Source organism: Sesamum indicum, linkage group LG5 (assembly GCF_026168435.1).
Source record: "Sesamum indicum cultivar Baizhima isolate 11 linkage group LG5, ASM2616843v1, whole genome shotgun sequence".
Classification (NCBI taxonomy): Eukaryota; Viridiplantae; Streptophyta; class Magnoliopsida; order Lamiales; family Pedaliaceae; genus Sesamum; species Sesamum indicum.
The window spans coordinates 15,101,966-15,118,775 of NC_142661.1; the positions used below are offsets into that span (position 1 = coordinate 15,101,966).

At 36.1% G+C, this 16,810-nt stretch overlaps 2 protein-coding genes across 4 annotated transcripts; one reads left to right on the plus strand and one right to left on the minus strand.

Annotated features, from left to right (window-relative positions):
- The first annotated feature begins 5,193 nt into the window (after positions 1-5,193).
- On the plus strand, positions 5,194-10,332 carry LOC105162077 (uncharacterized). 3 transcript variants are annotated; one of them, XM_011079999.3, is made up of 11 exons: positions 5,194-5,409; positions 5,543-5,606; positions 6,908-7,035; positions 7,160-7,216; positions 7,382-7,479; positions 7,595-7,664; positions 7,873-7,921; positions 8,184-8,272; positions 8,388-8,435; positions 9,822-9,881; positions 10,030-10,332. In XM_011079999.3, exons 3-11 carry the CDS (start codon positions 6,976-6,978, stop codon positions 10,138-10,140), a joined length of 642 nt encoding a protein of 213 aa, XP_011078301.1. In that variant the 5' UTR covers positions 5,194-5,409; positions 5,543-5,606; positions 6,908-6,975; the 3' UTR covers positions 10,141-10,332. The 3 variants fall into 3 exon arrangements, with proteins under 3 accessions (XP_011078301.1, XP_011078300.1, XP_088736617.1); XM_011079998.3 differs by having other exon boundaries at positions 5,196-5,409; positions 5,536-5,606; positions 8,175-8,272; XM_088880491.1 differs by having other exon boundaries at positions 5,198-5,409; positions 5,536-5,606.
- A 1,102-nt stretch (positions 10,333-11,434) lies between these two features.
- Positions 11,435-16,358, minus strand: LOC105162076 (basic helix-loop-helix (bHLH) DNA-binding superfamily protein). Its single transcript, XM_011079997.3, has 9 exons — positions 15,838-16,358; positions 15,213-15,537; positions 14,765-14,842; positions 14,321-14,386; positions 13,954-14,019; positions 13,788-13,844; positions 12,975-13,019; positions 12,643-12,684; positions 11,435-11,817 (listed from the first exon to the last, which is right to left on the minus strand). The coding sequence occupies exons 1-9, from the start codon at positions 16,068-16,070 to the stop codon at positions 11,683-11,685; spliced, it is 1,047 nt and encodes a 348-aa protein (XP_011078299.1). The 5' UTR covers positions 16,071-16,358; the 3' UTR covers positions 11,435-11,682.
- Positions 16,359-16,810: the final 452 nt, after the last annotated feature.

Below are 16,810 nucleotides of genomic sequence, written 5' to 3' on the forward strand. Positions count from 1 at the left end.
GATTTTGCTGTGTGCATGATTATTTATTATAACAAAAAATTGATTATCGAAATGCAAAAGTGAATGCTAAGAAATGAACTTTTGTTATAACACTAATGGGTATTTGCGAAAATTTTTACTTTTAGAAAAGTGATTTTAGTAGAGAAATTTGAAAGTTGTAGTAGAATCAAAGTGGATAGTGTTTATAAGAAAAGTGAAAAACAGATAAAAATTAAATTGGGTAGTGTTTGTAAGGAGATCACTACTTAAATAAACTTAATTGGTTAAAAATCTTTTTGTCCATATATATTAAAAAGATACTATGTTTCTTTAATATTTGCACTTATCATTTGATAATAATAATTTTTTTTGAAAAAATTAATAAATTTTATTGTAATTAGTATATCTCATATTTAAATTTGTAAATATTTGTCATTTATATTATTAAAATATTAAATATTAATGAAAATTTTAAATGTTTGATTTAATAATATTTTTACTATGTAATATAGTTGTTCAATAATTCATACACAATAAATAACCTTGCATGATTATCAAAAAATATATTTATTAATTAATCATAGCAATTTTAATTTATATTTTTCTATGATATAGGAGTAATATCCAATAATACAAAAAATAAAATAAATAAACTTAAAATATTAAATATGTGAATTTATATAAGTATTGCTAGTGGTAAATTATTCAAATTATTTGAAAATTCAACATCAACTTTAGATGAGTAATTTTAAAAATAAGGGCAAAATTGAAATAAGATTATTATATTGAGGAAAAAGTAGTCCATAAAGTTCAATTTATTTACAAAAAGCCAAAATGGCTTAAAAGTATTTTTTTTAGCAGAAGCTGACATCCTCAATACCTCAAAAGTGATTTTTTGAACCTAAAAGTTAAAAAGCGCTTTTAAAAAACTGGCGCAAATACTCTTTAAGTAACTTCATCAATTCAACTCCAAAAAGAAGCAACATTAAGATTCGCTTCAAATTGGAGAAAAATTTTATCATTTTCTTTTATCTTTCACTTCATTTCACAATTAACGACGAATAAATATCAATGTCACCATATTAATGGGATGGACCCTATTACGATAATGATTAGTCAACCTTCTACTACTAGTAAATACAGACTTGGGTGCAATGTAGAAACAAGAATCGTCTTGGTAATATTCCATAAAAAGAATATATAAGAGGAACAATGTTTATCAGAAGTTAGCCATGGAACTATATCTCAAGTTCTCAACATCATAATCGATATCAGCAATGGAACTAAATCTCAACATCATAATCGATATTAGCAATGGAACTAAATCTCCCTTCAGAAATTAAAGAATCTGTAAAATTTCCATTCAATTAACCATGGAACTAAATCTATGTGCTTACCTCTTTCTAGAGGCGAGCGGCACCCAACAAGCCGTAGGTGAATGAATCTTCTTCATGGGGTTCTTGCTAAAGGGCCGAGCGACATGGGGCGAAGTTGGGTGGCGTTAGTGTGATGTTATGAGTCACGGTGTGCAGGAGAGGGTGACTAGGTGTCAAGGGCCGTTAGCACTCCAGGCACTCTTGACGCACATTCGGCCATGCAACTGCTCAATTAAGCTGACCAACAACCTTCGTCGACAAATGCTGGACTCTGCAGCCTTAGAGTTTTTAGGCATAAGTCTTTTGTCTTGTACGTCTTGCATACATGTAAATACTTTTGTTTACTCAAGGGGGACTTTATACTTCCTGAGGTGCAATTTTCAACCTTTTCAGCATTTAGTGTTGTGAACAGGAAAAAACTTTTGAGTATTGCGAACCTTGGTGTAGTCTACGTGATAATGTCTCCATCAAGGCGATCCCTTTACACTAACATCATTTATACAATGTTTAATTACTTTCTACTATCAATGAAATCCACATTCTGAATTTGTGCTCAATTTACTACTTTCGTACTACACCTTGCTTGTTTGTGTTGCTGTTCTCAGATTTCGTGTTTTTATTCTTGTCGGTGCTCTATGCAATTGTCATCAAGAACTCTGTTGGTGTGCTTTCGGGCGGAAGTAGTCGTTTACTGCAGAGTACTAGCCACATAGTGCCCCTTTCTCTGCATTGTGGAAGACACCCCGTGAGAGGCTGTATCAGAGCATCGGTATCTAACCCCATGGAGCCGAGGTAGATTGTTGTGACCCACAGAAGTTCTGCGGGAATATCGGGCAAGATGCTGAGAGCCGAGATCGGTGGTGTCGCCCAGAGGATGAAAATCTTAGTTGAGTAAGATGGTGATGAATTTGGAGGACAAGGTCTCTTACCGAGAAGAGATCATGATGCCAAATTCCGAACTAGAGGAATGTCGGCAGGTGGTTCAAGAAATGGCCGGTGTCTTTGGAGGTCGTGGCATTGCTGATATGAGACATGAGATAGAACAAATGTCTATTTAGATTAGTCTGCTCCAACGTTTGATGAGCAACGCCTCTGTTGTTGCTCACGATCATGGTGTAAAGTTTTCGATTCTTGAACCGAAGACCTATAGTGGTATTCGTGGAAGACAATATTTTCTTTTTGATATTGAACAATATTTTCTTGCTGCAAACGTGGAAGACAATGCGAGGAAGGTGACGATTGAGATGATATACTTGATTAGTGATGCCAAACTATGGTGCCGCACCAAATATGCTGAGATTTAGGCCAACCAAGTGCGCCTAGACTTTTGGTCCCTTCTTCAAGAAGCGATTTCAAGAGCAGTTCTTCTAGAGAGCGCAATGTATAATGCCAAGCGGGCATTAGGAAGTTGGAACATACAACCTCCGTGCGAGATTAAGTGAAAGCCTTTCGACGTTGATGTTGGATATCCGAGATATATCACAAAAGGATAAGCTCTTCACCTTCATGAAAAACCTAAAATCAGGGCACTTCTTAAGTTGCAGTGTCAATGGGTCTGATTTCGGATCAACTATAGCAGTGGTCGAACGCTTAACAAATTTCAATCCTGAGAACCGGAGGAAAAAGCAAGCTACATTTAACCTTGCACAAAATAAGCCAGGAGGAGCAAAGTCGTCTAGGAGTAATTCCAATAGAGGTGGGAGAGATCGGAAGCCCCACACAAGAGTAGTTCGGAGAACAAAAAAAGGGTGCCATAGAAGAGTAGCGGATGCTTCCTGTGCGACGGCCTGCATAGATACCAGGACTGCCCAAAGAAATAGTTGTTGAACGCACAGACGACCTTTACTGGCAAGGGGTTGTTCGCAAAGCTAGTGGATTCACAAGTATCTATGAGTTCCGAGAATGAACCGAAGGAGAACTATGACAACATGGGTGTCATCTCTCAATGGTGCAACACATTGTCCCATCAAGTAGATGTAAGAAGACGATGCCACCCCGGGCAAGAAAGACTGTACCGACTCTAATTGGGAGCCATTCTGAAAAGAAAACACAGCCCCGAACATCTAAGAAGAAATGGCTAATGTTATTTGATGTGAAGATCCATGGTAAGCCAATCCGTGCCATGATCAATACTAGAGTTACCCACAACTACCTTGCAAGCGCCAAAGTGGAGGGATTCGGGCTCATGTTAGGGAAGGGAGTTAGTTGGGTGAAAGTGTTTAACTTGACCGATAACCTATTGCTAGTGTGGCCAAATCTGTGCTGACCAAGATTGGTCCTTTCAAGAGCAAAACCAATATTTCTGTTGTGGTGATGGATGATTTCAAGCTCATCCTTAGGCTTGAGTTTTTGAGAGATACACATACCTTAATTAGCATGTTGATTCATTTATGATGCTGAGAATCAAACCTTATATCATCCCCACACTGGCCGGGCGGACTGGCGAGAAAAATCTTTCGGCAATGCAGTTCGAGAAGGGGTGCAAGCGGAATGAACCATCCTAATTGTGCACCATTTGATTTGAGGAAATTGAATAAGCGTCAAGGCTCATCCCTAGCGTGATTAAAAAAGTTGTTGAAGGAGTTCGAGGATGTGATGCCAGACTAGTTACCTCCGAATCTACCACTGAAGAGGACAGTGGATCACGAAATCGAGTTGGTACCTGGCACGAAACCTCCCGCCAGGGCACTATATAGAATGTCACAGCCTGAGCTTGGAGCTTAGGAAGCAATTGAAGGATATGTTGGAGAGTGGCATTATCAAGCCCACTAAGTAATTGTATGGTGGGACATGTGCTGTTCCAAAAGAAGGCCGACGGTTCCTTACGTATGTGTTGACACTATCGAGCGCTAAATAAAATCACTATGAAGAATAAATACCCTATACCACTTGTAACAAATTGCTTCGACCATCTAAGCCAGGCGAAATATTTTTACGAAGATAGAGACTTGAGGTCGGGCTATTGGCAAGTTGAAATAAAAGAGCAATGACGTGAAGACAATAGTGGTAATGAGGTATAGAGCTTTCGAGTTTCTTGTCATGGTTTTCGGCCTGACAACCACTCCAGCAACCTTTAGCACTCTGATGAACCAGATACTCCACAGTTTGTTGACGAGTTTGTGGTGGTGTACAACTAGGATGATATTGTTATCTAGAGTAGAACCTTGGCCAAACACGTAGAGAATCTGCGGCAGGTTCTGGTGATACTCCTCGAGCACGAGTTCTATGTGAAGGTGCCGAAATGCTCGTTTGCTTATGAGACTATCAGTTTTTTGGACACATTGTGGAGAGGGGAGATTCAGATGGACTCCAAGAAAATTTAGGCTACCAAGGCTACTTAGAGATACATCAACCCATGACGGATTTATTAAAGAATACGAAAAGGCTACTCATTTATAATAGACATGATTCTTTGTTATATTCCACTTATATAATTTCAAATTTACAACAATATAGGAGGGACAATACAAAAAAAATATCTTTTTATGTGAGGAAATTAAATTTTATCATATATAATATATTAAATGCGAGGAGATAAATTTTCGTCACATTATATAATACAAATTGTGACCACTTTTAATTTTCTCATTATAGCATGCATCTGTCGTAAAGAAATTTTATTTGTCACAAATATGTATAATTTCCTCACAATAAATATTGATAAAATGTGACAACTTTGTTTTCCTCACATTACATATTTCCCACTTTTCTTAATTTATTCCCTATAAAAACTTTTTAAGTCTTTTTAAATTTTTCATTTTTTTCTATTTTTAATAAATTAATATGAGGAATTAAATTTGTCACATATATACACAACCTAAAAACTATCTAAAATTACATAATATTCTTTTTATTCTTCCATCAAATCTCCCTTCTCGTTTATCGTTATTTTCCTTTTCCCTTTCTCTTTCTTCAACCAAGACCGATTTCTCTTTCTCTCTTTACACCTTCATCTTTGCAAGTGATTACGCCATTGAGATTACCATACAAAGTTCCAAGTTTCCATCCGAATCTCGTCAAAGGCGGTGGGTTTCTTTGGTGCAAAACTGATACGGTAATTTCATCTTTTGCCACCCAAATGATTTATTTCGTTGTAGATGAAGTTACTATGTCAATTCTAACCTTGAATTTTTTCTTTGCATATTATAATCACTAGTTGATTTATCTTTTTTTTTCTAAGTGTTTAGGTTGTGGATTTTAGTAGTATCGGTGGGTTTTCTTGGTCGGCACAAATTGATTACTCTACTACAGGTAATTTCATCTATTTACGCCCAAAATATTCTGTGGTAAATGAAGTTACTGTGTCAATTCTCACATTCAATTCATTATTTGCACATGATAATCATTAGTTGCTTTATCTGCTTTCAAGTGTGTAGGTTGTGATTTTGATGGTTAGTTTCAGCTATATGCGCGTGGGTGGGGTGAAATTTGGAATTTTTTGTTGATTTTTTGTGAAATTTGGGGTGAAACAGAACAGGGGCTGTTTCTGCATTATATCGGAGGCTGATGCTTGTTTCTGCTAGATAAAATTTGCAGCAGAAACAACCTCTAAAGTCTAAACAGAGGTTGGATCAGAAAACTAGAGGCTGCCTCTAGTTTTCTGATCCAACCTCTGTCTAGAGTTCTCTAATTACTAGTTGTACATTTCTTGATAATGATCTAGATTATTTAAAATGTATTTTCATGGTGCAGTTTTAGGAGATGCCTCTGGGAATGACAATAATGAAAATTGACATATGCTAGAGAACCGTTATAGTTGATAACTTTCATAATATTTTGTTCACTATCTTCAAAGACTTAAATACTAGAAATATTTTTTTTAATATGTATAGATGTAAACATGTCATTTTTAGGTACAAGGTCATGGATAAAAGTTGGACGAGTGAGACAAATACCTTTTCTGAGTCGTACATTAAAGGTGTAGAGTTCTTTCTCAACTTTGCAAAAGAAAATGTGATGGGTCCAGACAACTTGATTCATTGTCCTTGTCATTTGTGCAACAATATAAGGTTCAAAACTCTTGATGGAGTTAAACTTGATTTGCTTACACATGGTTTCTGTATAATTATCCGGATTGGATAGGCAAAGTTGCATTACATTGCGAAGAGAAGCAAAACTCTTTCTTTATTGTATCAAAATTAATATTGTGAAACATATGTTTATAAGAGTTTATTCACTTTAGTTGAACAATGTTTTTTAGATCATTATTTTGGTGTATTCATGGATTTAAGAAATATTTTTGAAGTTAACTATTGAATTATAGATATAAGTGGAGATTTTTTTCTTCTTTTTTGTACATCTATAAGGTAAATAGAGGCAGTTTCTTTCTCTGTTTTTTTCTGTTACAGGGGTAGCATTGTAACGAGTTAAGAGAAGCAGCAATGCTGCCTCTTTTCCCCTGGAAAGGGGCAGCATTATGGCCAAATAGTTTATTACTTTTAGTTTTACCTTATTTTTATGAAATTTTATTATTATTTAATTAGGCCAAATATGGTCCTCACTCATTTTCCAGCCATGTTATATTACTGATTTACAATTTCTTTCCCAATTAGGGCTCTGCACTCCAAAACCTTCCTGTCTTCTGAATGTGAGACGCGCACTGAGCTGCCCCAAATTGAAGATGAAGCTGAAACAGTTAGACGGCCTTCTTGGTTCCCTTCAACAGTCCGAAAATCCAAAGGTCTCTCTTTCTCTCTCTCGCTCTGTAAATCTTATTCTGTGCTCTTTTGCTGCTTATTATATTTGCTTTGTACAAGACTACTGCTGTATGCTAAGTGCAATGGCATCCTCTAATTGTGTAACAGATTGAACTGGAACAATATCCAACTGGACCCCACATTGCGTCTCGGTTGCTCTACACCGTAAATATTCTCTACACCCGATTATTCTCTTTTTCTCTAATTCTCTCAAGTGCCTTTTTTGGTCATATACTATATTGATGCACTTTTTGGTTGTCAGTGTGTTTTCAATATTGTTAATAGTTCCTTTATGGGTACTTAGAGATTCCATCCTTTAGCATAATTCAGGCAGAGAATTCCTTTGGGGATGTGTCGGATAAGGTGGTGGCAGATTTTGGTTGTGGGTGCGGTACACTTGGACTGGCTGCTGGTCTTTTGGGTGCAGAGTAAGTAATTGGTTTCTCTTTAATCTGCTTCCTGGTGAGTTAGGACGTGTGCAGGTTTTGTGGCCAGTTATGTTGTGTATCATGAGGCTTATTGATGCTTCTTTTCATTGACCAGGCATGTTATTGGCTTTGATATTGCTGCGGAGTCTATTGAAATTGCATCCTTAAATGCAGATGAGCTAGAGGTACTTGGATCAAAAACAATATATTATGTGATTATGCTGTTGTTTATTTTGCTTAATCTATGATATCTTCTGGGTGCTGTTTTGTCCTAATTTTGTCATTCAATTAGGTCTTAAGTTCTAGTTTATAATTCATCTCAGAGTCCGTCTGTATTAGACATTTCGCACTATTATACGACTCTTTACTTTTCTTGATGAATTTAACTTGCAGTTAGACATGGATTTCATTCAATGTGATATCAGGAACTTAAGATTGTCAGGTAATTCTTCCTGAAGAAATTCCCTCCCACCAGGAAACAAAAAGATTCACATTATAGTAATTAAATTTAAGATGAAATGTGATGGTTGATCCAAAAGTTATTATGGGAATATAACGGGAAGCTCTCATATACTTGGGACTGGACAAAAAATGTTTCCATTCTATAAGTGAAAATGCAGCCATCAAAGCATCTTTGTTATAGGTAGACATCCTGGATGAGAAGTAAATCAAAATGCTGACAACTGCTCTTGAAGTTTGCACAGATCGAGCTATTGATACTGTAGTAATGAATCCTCCTTTTGGGACGAGGAAGAAAGGAGCTGACATGGATTTTCTGTCTATGGCTTTGAAGGTGCAATCATGAACTACATTCTGATTTATCCATGATGCTTTAATGGATATATCACCTTCTATTTTGCTTCATGCATTTGTCTTACTTCTCTGACAAATTGACAAATTGATGTCAGGTGGCTTCTGGAGCAATTTATTCCTTGCACAAGACCACAACAAGAGATGTTAGATCGCTTTATTTGGAACGTTTGATTATTTTATTGTTTCTCCATTAAATGTTATATCAAAAAATTTCTTCTGGAATAAGGGTACAATTTCATTATTCATATTGCAAATAAATCAAATATTGGTTCTTCCCTCTCTTGCCTCATGATGCTTGTTATTTGGAGTTGCAAGTTTGATTACAACCTTTGTGCAATATTTAGTTCTCCTTATGTATCGCCTGGTTGTTGGGTCTAATGACTTTTTGCTTCTATGTAAATATTGAGTTCTGCCTTCGCTCCTAGTCTAGTTCTCTGGTGCAACTGCTTTTTTCCTGGTGCTGCTATTGTGATTATCTTTGTATTTTATCCTATCCGGCTGGCAAAATGAGACTGTTGGTTTATGAAGAATTAATTCTCTCATTTCTTTTTTCTATCTTAGCACTTTCATGGATCATGGGATTGAGCTTTATTCCCTTACCTGAATCAACTGAAGATTCTCTCCACTGAAATGGATACCTTGGAGCTAACTTTGGTTTATGAGGGAAATGGATGCAACAGGAAATGTAATGGCACTTCTGAGCAAAATAGTTAGATACCAAAGTATGATCGAAATATCCAAAACCATGGAAACAGTAGTTAAAGATTACAAAAGAAGAGGATCACTGGAATTTTAAGGTTAAAATTAATACAATAAAAGCTAGAGGCTATGGGAGTTGTCATTCTCGATCACTTTGCTTCATGTACCTCTTCAATGTCCTCCACATAAATTTTTGAATTGTAAAATTTTAGTGCAGCATATGGTTCCCTGGTCTGTTGCACAGTAAATCTTATGTTCCTGTTGATGTCACTTAGACTTTCTTATGATTGTGCATTATTTGATTATGATTAGGGATCTTTCAGAAGCATCTAACCTAGATGGTTTGAAGTCGGCTGGCCCATTAATTCACACTTTGAAGTCCTACTTTTCTGCTCTTTGTTTATAGTTTACTACATCATCTGCCCCCAACATGAAATGTTTCCAAAAGCTAATAGCAAAAACATAAGGCATAGGATATATGACACAAGGTATCTATTTGTGCAATAGTTAGGAATGTACTTAATTTCTTTGCTCTTATACACCTCTCACCATTAGATTTCCATGGACATATTCTGTCGTGCATGCATGATGACTGTTCCTATCTCTACGATATTGTATGATGATTTTAACAGATGTGAGCTTCATCTGGTTTCCATCTTATGTTCTATGTGCAGTTTTATCCAATTTTTGCCTAATTGTCATCTGCTAAATTTCTACAATTTTAGCATACCATGATATTTCTCTACTATCTTTAGTAGAATGTGAAGGAAACTCGAGCTAAATATGCTGTCATTTAATTAAATATCTACCTAATATTTTTCTTACTGCAGCACATCAAAAGAACTGCGTTAAGAGAATATAATGCAAGCACTGCCGAGGTTCTATGTGAGGTACCTCATCTTGACTTACTGTTCCCTAGTGGCATATTTTAGCACAGTCTGCTGATCCTGCATTCTTTAATTTGGTGATTTTAGCATCCATAGCAAAAATAACTCGCACCAACTTATGAGAATCCTTGAAAAACTTGTCTTTCTGTAGCTTCATTTTGATGTGCCCCAACTCTACAAATTTCACAAGAAAAAGGAGGTTGATGTAGCTGTGGACTTGTGGCGATTCGTTCCAAATAACAATCGACCAAAGCATTTGTAGAACTGTAGCAGGTACCTCTAGCTGGCCCGAAAAGATCTATAAGTATAGCATTTCCAATAGAACAATATTCTGTTGGGCAATTGAGGTTCTTTCACAGACATGATTTTGTAACCAATATATAGGGTTGATTTGCCTTTAATATCTTGTTTCCCGGATCATAAAAAAACTTATAATTTACTTTGTACTTGACTACTTGTACAGAATATCTTACTCAACACACCACAAGCATAGAGTTGAGGTGTATCGATTTGTTGCTCTCGTGCCACCTCCTTGCAGGGCCTAGGGGGCAACACAAGACATTTTATGGGTTGATGATGCTAATTGAAAATAGAGGTTTTTAGAAAACACTCCACCTCACTTATTGTAATTAAACAAAAAATTGATGTTATGATATGTAGAACAACTATATAATCGGTCAATAACTGGGCGTCTAGTGGTGTTGCGGGGGATAAGTCTTTGACCTCTAGGGGATGCATATTCTACGAGTTTTTGGGGTTCTTGGTGGGTAACCTAAGCTGGGTTGTCGAGTAGGGCTAACGGTCTCAGTTGGACCATGGAGTGGGCCTTCAAGTAATAGTTGGACTCCCCAAGTCGGCCTAATAATCATAGTTGTACTAGCAATTGGGCATTTAGGTAGATGGTTTCTAGTTGGACCATCAGACAAGGCCTTTAAGTGGATAGCTTGTAAGCTGGATTTCAGGTGGGTAGGAGGTTGCTAGGCCCAAGTAGGTGGGTAGGCCTCTAGCTATTGGGCCTCTAGCTATTGGGCCAAAGGTTTTTTGGGTATTAGCTCCGAAAGAATATCCAAATCCCCTTAAGAAGAATAGGCTTCTCTTCTGGTTTAAGTCCCATCGACCTACCTAGCAGCCCTTCTAACCCTTATCGGCGGTTTCGAGCGCCTGTTGGGTTCACCCCCATTAGTGTTGGTATTTTTCTGTTTTTGTCCTAACCAAGCCGTAGAAAATAGAATCCCCCTCTTTTTCATCCGTGATAATTGACTAAACTCTGTTGTAAACTTCTCACCTGTTCTGCACACCGCCAATAGCCCTAGCTAGATGAAAATTGCCTGGGTGGGGGCTATTCCCCTTTTCATCGCTTTGGCTTCTCTGATACCCTGTTTTCTTGTTGTGTTTGTAAGTTATGTGATCTTTTAATCCCATAATAAATGGGACCAAAGATAAAATAAGCTTAATTTATGGGAATAAAAAATGCTATACAAGATTCGAATAGAAACTTCAAATCTGCCATAATAATCTATATATATAATACCGTCGAAACAAAGCATGAACTGATATTGTCAGCACGTCGAACTCAAATTCGAATTGAATTAACTAATATATGTTCATGGTGAGGAGCTCACACGAATTCGAATTAATGACATTAATTGAAGCTGCTAGTTAAGTTCTACGCACATATAATCTGAAGAAAACGCATAGCATCAGAAGCAGTCAGCCTTCGATTTTCTTTAGCAGATTGACTGCTCGTGATGTTATATCATTTCTTATGACAGTTTTCTGGTGTGCATTCTCTCATCATTAGTTTTTATCGAAAGTTTGCACCAAACGCTGGAGCCCAGTAATCAGCTCCATTGTCACTCCCCACGTGAAGTGTGCAAGATATTGGAACCAGGCACAGCCCTCTACTCCTCAAATCCTTCTTTGCTTCTTCATCACATTCCTACAATCCCATCAAGAAAAAAGTCAACAAAAACTAAATACATAATCCCCATGTTGGGAAAAATTGCAATTATGCTAATTTTAGTCCTTGTTAGAACCCAATCTAACAATTAGACCATGCAATTTAAAGAAATTGATACATTTGAGGGTAATGAACTCATTGAAAATTGTTAATTTAGTTGAAATTTGGTACGTGCGCCTCACATTATATATGCCAAAATTCTAGTCAAATAATTGCAATTTTAACTGACTTTTTGCTTACTAAATATGCCAGTTATTCCAAATTATTGGGATTAATTATCGAATTGAATTCCAATTGAACTAATTATCACCCCATTATAGTTAGGGGTCAAAATTGCAATTTTTTCTATAAATTAATGGCACCAAAATATTTATATGTAAAACTTTGTCAGAAAAAAAAAAAAAAAGTAATCTTTTTACTGAGTTATTGAGAAAATAGTGAAGACAACTATAAGGCATGACAATTGTAGTCCTGTTGGAATTAATTTGGCATATTAAACTCTGTAATTTTAAAAAAAATTGGCAGAAGGATAAAACCCGCCCTAAATTGAAAACCTAACTGGAATTCAGAATGCCCTCCTCACATGAACCCAGATGTCCAAAGTGTAATGTGCGTCGAATTTTGTTCTTAATGCGTTAAATCTTTAAAATTGTAGGGTCGAACTATTAAATTAAATTTATAGCAGGACCAAAATTGCTACCTCCTTTAATACCGAACCAAAATTGTAATTTTCCTTTCCATGTTATCAAAGTAACAAAACATAAAGATAGAACCAAATAAAGGCAAAATATTTAACTATAGTACCTCAGATATTCCTTTCCTCTTTATGCAGTTTTCATTCATCAGCTGCACAAACAGAGAAATAAATAATGAGAAGAAGAGCAAAGACTAGGTAATTTTTCAGATTCAGAGGGGAATTAAAGATAATTTATATATTGAAGGGGCTCAATTATTAAAAAGTGGAGAATAATGCTGAAAAGCTACTGCTTTCTGCAGTTCAAATTCTTTGCAGAAAAGTTGAGACATTAATAATTAATTAAATCTGGAAGGTTTGAAATTAAGAAGCAATCACAAATGGAGCTCCCCGGGAAAGTCTTTTGAGGAGGTAATGGATCCAATAAAGCATATATATATACCTGGCCAGAGTCCTCTGGAAATAAACAATTCCTCTCCCCTTGAACCTGAAAAAGTTTTCATATTCTTTAGACAATCTATAATTTCAAACTTGAAAGTTGATAAGTCACATTCCAAGTGTATGCATAATATTTTTTTTGAAAATTGTTTAAAATATAAAAAAATTATGTATTTTTAATTATTCGGGATTTTTTTATATGAAAAAAGTATACGAAATAATAAGTTAATAAAAATTTTGGACTTATAAAAAAATTTAATAAACAAAGATAATGGAATGATGTTGGCTTTGAGAAAAAATACATGTAAAAATTAGAAAAAAATCTATTAAAAATAGTTATGCGGAATGACAATTGCAATACAATATATATATATGTATAATTGTATATAATATAAATGATGAAAAAATATTTATCACACGTCCGTTGTTATCTAGTGACGTTAGATCCACACAAGTATTGTATATATATGGTCCTATTTTTTACTTATAATTTAATTTAATTATAGTTTTTAATCTAAAAAAGAATGCACAATGATAACTTATTTTTTATAACATCAATGTGGTTAATACAAAAGTGTGATAAAAAATTCATATAAATTATAAATCATGCTCACTTGCACATGTTCTTTTCTAGTTAGATATCATATACATAAACACCACATTCACACAAAGACACAAAAGATGTGTGTATATATATATGTATATATATCTAGAGCGAGAGAGAGCACACACACACACACACAGAGAGAGAGAGAGAGAGAGAGAGAGAGAGAGAGAGAGAGAGAGAGATGAAGATGTAGGTAGGTAGGTTTCTTACAGGGTGTTGTTGCCTCGTGGTTCCAGATCCACTGCCCAAGTACGGCAGACTTAGGGCCTGCATAATTCAAGGGGGATCAATGAAGAAGAATGTTTAGAAACAAAAGACTCATCACCGAAACTCAAGAGCTGTTGCCCAAAATATTGAAAGAGAATAGAAACGTCACCTCAATTTGACTCTGAAGGAATCTAATGTATCCAATAGCTTCTAACAGGACAGAAGCTGTGTCAGTCTGCAAAAGATTAAAAAAGAGTCATTTCCCCACCCAAAAAAAAAAAAGAATAACCCTATTATGTCATGTTCTCTCTCTCTCTCTCTCTCTCTCTCTCTCTCTCTCTCTCTCTCTCTCTCTCTCTCTCTCTCTCCTTTTATTTTCAGTAAAGAATTCTCTCAGATCAAATTAAACCCTAAAGATGAAAAGGGTTAAAAAGCGAAGATGGGTGGCTGTGATCTTTATAAAGATCTTCTTACTACGCTCTTTTCCGTAATAATGGCCTAAACCCAATTTAACAACTTATGTGCTTGGAGTTTACCTTGCCAAATGGGGAAACAAGCTGGTGGAGGGCTGTAATTCTGTCGCCCAGTTTTTCTTTCCTCACCTGATGTCAAAGTACAATTAAACCACTATAAAGATGTGATCGAAGTAGAGAGACTTTGTGCAAATTCATATACATAAATATATATATATATATATATGTGTATGTAGAGAGACTTTGTGCAAATTCATATACATAAATATATATATATATGTGTATGTATATATGTTTCAACAGAGATATGATTCTTTCTTGTGTGTGGACTATATAAGAGATACCCAAAGAATAAGCAAGTGAGAAGATGACGACAATCAAGAAAGACAACAGTTAAGTTCCAAAAACGAAAAGGAGAGATTGAGAAACGAAAACAGCCTGCTATAGGGAATGTTTGAGAAAGAAAGAGTGCATAATTGAGCAGCCAATTTGCCAGCTTTAGTTTACCTTGAATGTAGACTGGGCTGAAGAAGGTTGAATTCTGGCTTTCTTGGCTGCCCCACCTGTGACCATGCTGCTGTTGCACTTCACAATAAAGTAAAACATGTCAAAAGATTCATCATCTTAGGTGACCAAAACTTTTTTCAGATCTATGATTAAGCTTAAGCAATTTGCTGCAACGACGGTACGAAACTATTTTAGTTCTTGGAATCAACAGATTAATCCAGTACTGATCTTTGCATGAGTGAAGAATTAGAAGGTTTTAGCCCGGATGAGAGTGGACTCTGTCTTTTTCCCCCAGCCCATGTTTTCTTTCAAGAATGGGAAGATATTGGTATATATGCCTAAAATTAAGCAAGAATGAAGAATCTGGGAAGGATGAATTAGCCCCAGATGATTAGACTATGAAATATGTATTTCAGAAACCCTAGTTGCGAGTGTGTTTTAGTTGTACCTCAGATGAAGGATCTTGGTGTGGGTGCTTCAAATCTGAGGATTTCGGAGAGAAATCGAGCATGTTATTGCTCAAAGTGGTAACACATGACTTGGGAGATGAAGCAGAAACAATCTGATGCGACCAGCAGTTAGTGGGTTTTGCGGACTGGAATTCCACATTTCCAGGGCCGTACGTGTAGGAACTTGCCGAGGTTTCTTGCTTTAAGGTATCTACGGCGCAGCTGTTTGAGGTGTGATTCAGGAGTTGTTGCTCCCAATTCTCCAGCTTCTTAGCCTGCATATGGCTCAAACCAGGCTTGTCTTCCTCGCCAACTAATCCTCCTCTACGCAACCAAGTGAAAAGAAATCAGTTCTATCATCATCAACATCACAAGACGATTAGATAGATATAACTTGTAGGTTTATGGAACGAAGGAAAGAAGGCAATCTAAGAGAAGAGAGAGAGAGATGGAAAGTGAGACTTTCATGATTTAACTGTAGAGTTATGAGCTTTGTAAGCTGATACATGTAATATATGAAATTTGTATGAAAATATATATTGGCCTTCACGATGATGGAAGTCCAATTACCAGGACAGTGCATGAATCAAGAAAAATAGATTTGAGAGAGAGATGTGAATGTACAGGAGTAGTTGGCTCCATGATTCAGGGAGCTCCTGGGAATCATTCCATGAGGAAGTAGCAAGGAGCGGTGGTGTTAGATGATGAGGGAAGTGATGGTGCGGCGGAGCAGCCAAGAAAGAGTGGTGTTGATGGTAGTGGGGGGGAGGCCTCATGCTGTTGATGTTCCACCAGGTGGGGCTGCCGGAAGCCACCATCTGCTGCACCGGTGAGCTCTGTACAACTCCTTGATTCATAGCTAGCTTTTTGAATCCCTTTTTCTTTACCCTCTCAAGTTGAAAGATTGATAATCAATGTCTCCTCCTCTTTCACTTTCTCAACTCCCCCTTTTGGTTTGTCTTTCACTTTCACTTTTCCTTTTTTTTCTTGGGAGCTCTTGAAGAGGTCCTTGTACAAACTTTTCTTGAGGGTCTCTTCTACACTTGATTAAGTAGGAGAGAGAGAGAGAAGAGAGAGAGAGAGAGAGAGAGAGAGAAGAACTATGAATCATCCATGGGGTTTTGAGAAGCTTTGTCTTTGTGTCCTCTCTTTCTTTTATTTCCTTTCTTTATTGCTTCCCTTTTTCTTTTCTATGATTTTTTCTTTTCCTTTGCTTTTGCTTTATCACCAAAGTGGTGGAAAAAGGTGGTACCTTTTTTTCTCAGGTAAAAATATACATACTATATGAATTATACTAAAATTATATATATAAAAAAATTCTTACATGAACCAAAATTTAGTAGTTGAATTAAATAAATTATAAAAAAATATATTATATTTATTATGTGATTGATAATTTTTTTTAAATTATACACTAATCACATAACAAATATATTATACTTATCATATAATTGATATAAATTTGATCGAATTAAATTTGGATATGTTTTGCTAATCTCGCAGCAATCACACCATGCTTTTATGTATTGAGAGGTTTAATTTTCCACAAGTAAGCCGACATCGATTAGGGAGAGGTCACCCATAAAGTTCAACTGTA